Genomic DNA, 2409 nt, shown 5'->3' with positions numbered 1-2409 from the left:
TCTATCTATCTATCTATCTATCTATCTATCTTTAATCTATCTATCTATCTTTAATCTATCTATCTATCTTTAATCTATCTATCTATTTATCTATCTTTAATCTATCTTTCATTGCAGATAGCAAGTCGGCTTATCTTTGCTCATGTTCGGGCGGCAAGCACGAATCTGACGGGGAGTTGTTCGTCAGCGGCTGCGTCTAAAGGAGACTCGTCAAAGAAGAGAACGAAGCCTGGGGATTTGCCTGTATGGTCTACATGCAGTAGTAGTGTAAGTACTGAGCTCTGTTGCCATCCCTTTCGATGCGGGAGATATCTCTTCATGCATAATGGAGGCATCGGAGATTTCGAAAGAATACGAAGGTAAAGAACCCTTCTTTCTTTCTTTCTTCAGTAAAGTATCCATCACTCCTCATAAAATCGATGCAGAGGATAGATAGTCCAGAACGTGAAGTCTGTATCCATGTTATGTATGTGTGTATATGTCTGTATCTATCAATGTATATTTCATCTATATGTGTATAAGCCTCTCTCTGCCTCTATATACATGTTTGTATGTATTCTATGGCTAGAGAGTGAGGTGTATGTACAGCAGACGCTGGAGATCTTGTTACGCTTTCCGTCTGTATGGAGAGAGAGCAACGAGCAATGTTGAAGAGTCTGAGTGTAATTAAGAGAGAGAAAGTCTTTATTTCCCAAGTTATTTTCGACCACGTCTTCTTTATGATCATTCTAGATCCATGTAGGCCTCTCTCTGTAAGGGAGATCTGTTGCCTTATTCATTCAGTCAATCTATCATACAGCTCCTCTCCCCTTGTATATACCTATATCTATATATACACATATATACATATATATGTACCTACATGATAGCGAAGATACTTTCATGAAGTCATATGTGCCTGCTCGTTCCATTCACAGCAACCTCCTTTCATGCAAGAAAGTCAATCGGTTCTTCTCCTTTTGGAGACGGGAAGTGACAGCTCGGAGGAATAAGAAATGTTTGTATATACATATATAGGCATACATACATACATATACATAGGCATACATAGGCATACATACATAGGCATACATAGACATACATACATACATACATAGACATTCCCTTTGAGTTTAACAGATAGACTTGTGTCTCTTCGCCAAGCATTTGAATCTCCTATACCTACACATATATACATCTATACAGATATAAACCTATATATGTCTGTCTCTATCTATATAGAGAGATAGATGGGGGAGATTCCTGATGCGCCTACCTTTTTCATGCACGTCTCTCTCTCTCTCTCTCTATATATATATGTCATAGTAGATGTGTGTCAGGAACCATCTCCATTCACCATCTCCTCATTCGAACCTATAGCTCTATCTATAGATAAAGATATCTTTGTGTATCTTTCGTGTGCATGTGTATGTCTCTCCCCTGTAGACATGTGTATTCTTCTTCTTTTTCTTTCTTTTCTTTCTTTCCTTTCTTTCTTTTCTTTCTTTCCTTTCTTTCTTTCTTATTTTGCAGGCCTCTATTATCTCTTCTTCCCGATCCATTTTTTACGTATGCGATAACGAACAGCAGTATCGACAGTGTGTGCTTGTTTGCCTTGTTCCTTTCTCTTCTCCCTCATTCTCCTTTGGAGGCTTCTTCTGCCCTGACGATGAAGACAGCTGTAGAAGAGATGATAGATATCACATGCTGGCTCTTGCAGAAGTACGAGTCAACAAGTATTACACTTCTCAACATCGTTGTCTCAGATGGGACCTCCGTTGTCGCTACAAAGTTCGTTACAGGCGGGAGAAGCTTGGCGTCTCGCCATGCAAGTCCGAGATCACCTTCTTCGTCTTCTTTATCTCCCCCGTCGCTTTGTACCTCTTCTTCTTCTCGTCTTCAGAAGGGAGATGAAGCTTCTTACAATTCATCTATCCATACAAGGGGAGGAGCTAGTATGGATTGTGGCCCTCTTTCGTCTTCTTCTTCTTCTCCCTTTCCTAATACTACATTGCCGTCTCTATCACGTCATACATCGTGTGTCTCTACAGCTACAGATAGAACTGTATCGGCATCTCGATCGGGTGAAGAAGATCAAGATGATAAAGCAAGAGGGGGGGCGGGTATGATAAGGAAAGGGAGGGAGAATCGAGATGCACGAGGAGGAGGGGTTGTCTATGGACCAGCAGAGAGATCTTCTTCATCCTTCTCGACTCAGGTGAGAAAAGATAGCTGTATAGGGGGAGAAGGAGAGCGACAAGAAGAAGAAGAAGNNAGAAGAAGAAGAAGGAGGAGGGGGATATGAAGAGGATGGACTACAGGCTGCAAGTCTCTACTTTGCTACAGGCACATGGTGGCAACAGCAGGGACAGGACGACCCTGAAAGTTTTGTTATGACTCACTCAGACAAAAGGTAAGAAGAAGAAGAAG

General features: G+C 41.3%; 1 protein-coding gene across 1 annotated transcript in view; it reads left to right on the top strand.

The window, feature by feature from the left end:
* Nucleotides 1-117: 117 nt before the first annotated feature.
* Nucleotides 118-2409, top strand: part of CSUI_007648 (wd g-beta repeat-containing protein) — a 21638-nt gene continuing 19346 nt past the window's right edge. Inside the window, exons 1-3 of the mRNA XM_068067793.1 lie at nucleotides 118-359; nucleotides 1513-1701; nucleotides 2220-2392. Of these exons, the coding sequence (XP_067920233.1) occupies nucleotides 1684-1701; nucleotides 2220-2392 (191 nt within the window). The 5' untranslated portion in view covers nucleotides 118-359; nucleotides 1513-1683. The remainder of the gene's footprint in view (nucleotides 360-1512; nucleotides 1702-2219; nucleotides 2393-2409) is intronic.

Source organism: Cystoisospora suis, assembly GCF_002600585.1.
Source record: "Cystoisospora suis strain Wien I chromosome Unknown contig_4106, whole genome shotgun sequence".
NCBI lineage: Eukaryota > Apicomplexa > Conoidasida > Eucoccidiorida > Sarcocystidae > Cystoisospora > Cystoisospora suis.
Note: the sequence above shows the minus strand (reverse complement) of the source record. Positions and strands in the feature narration are given on the sequence as shown.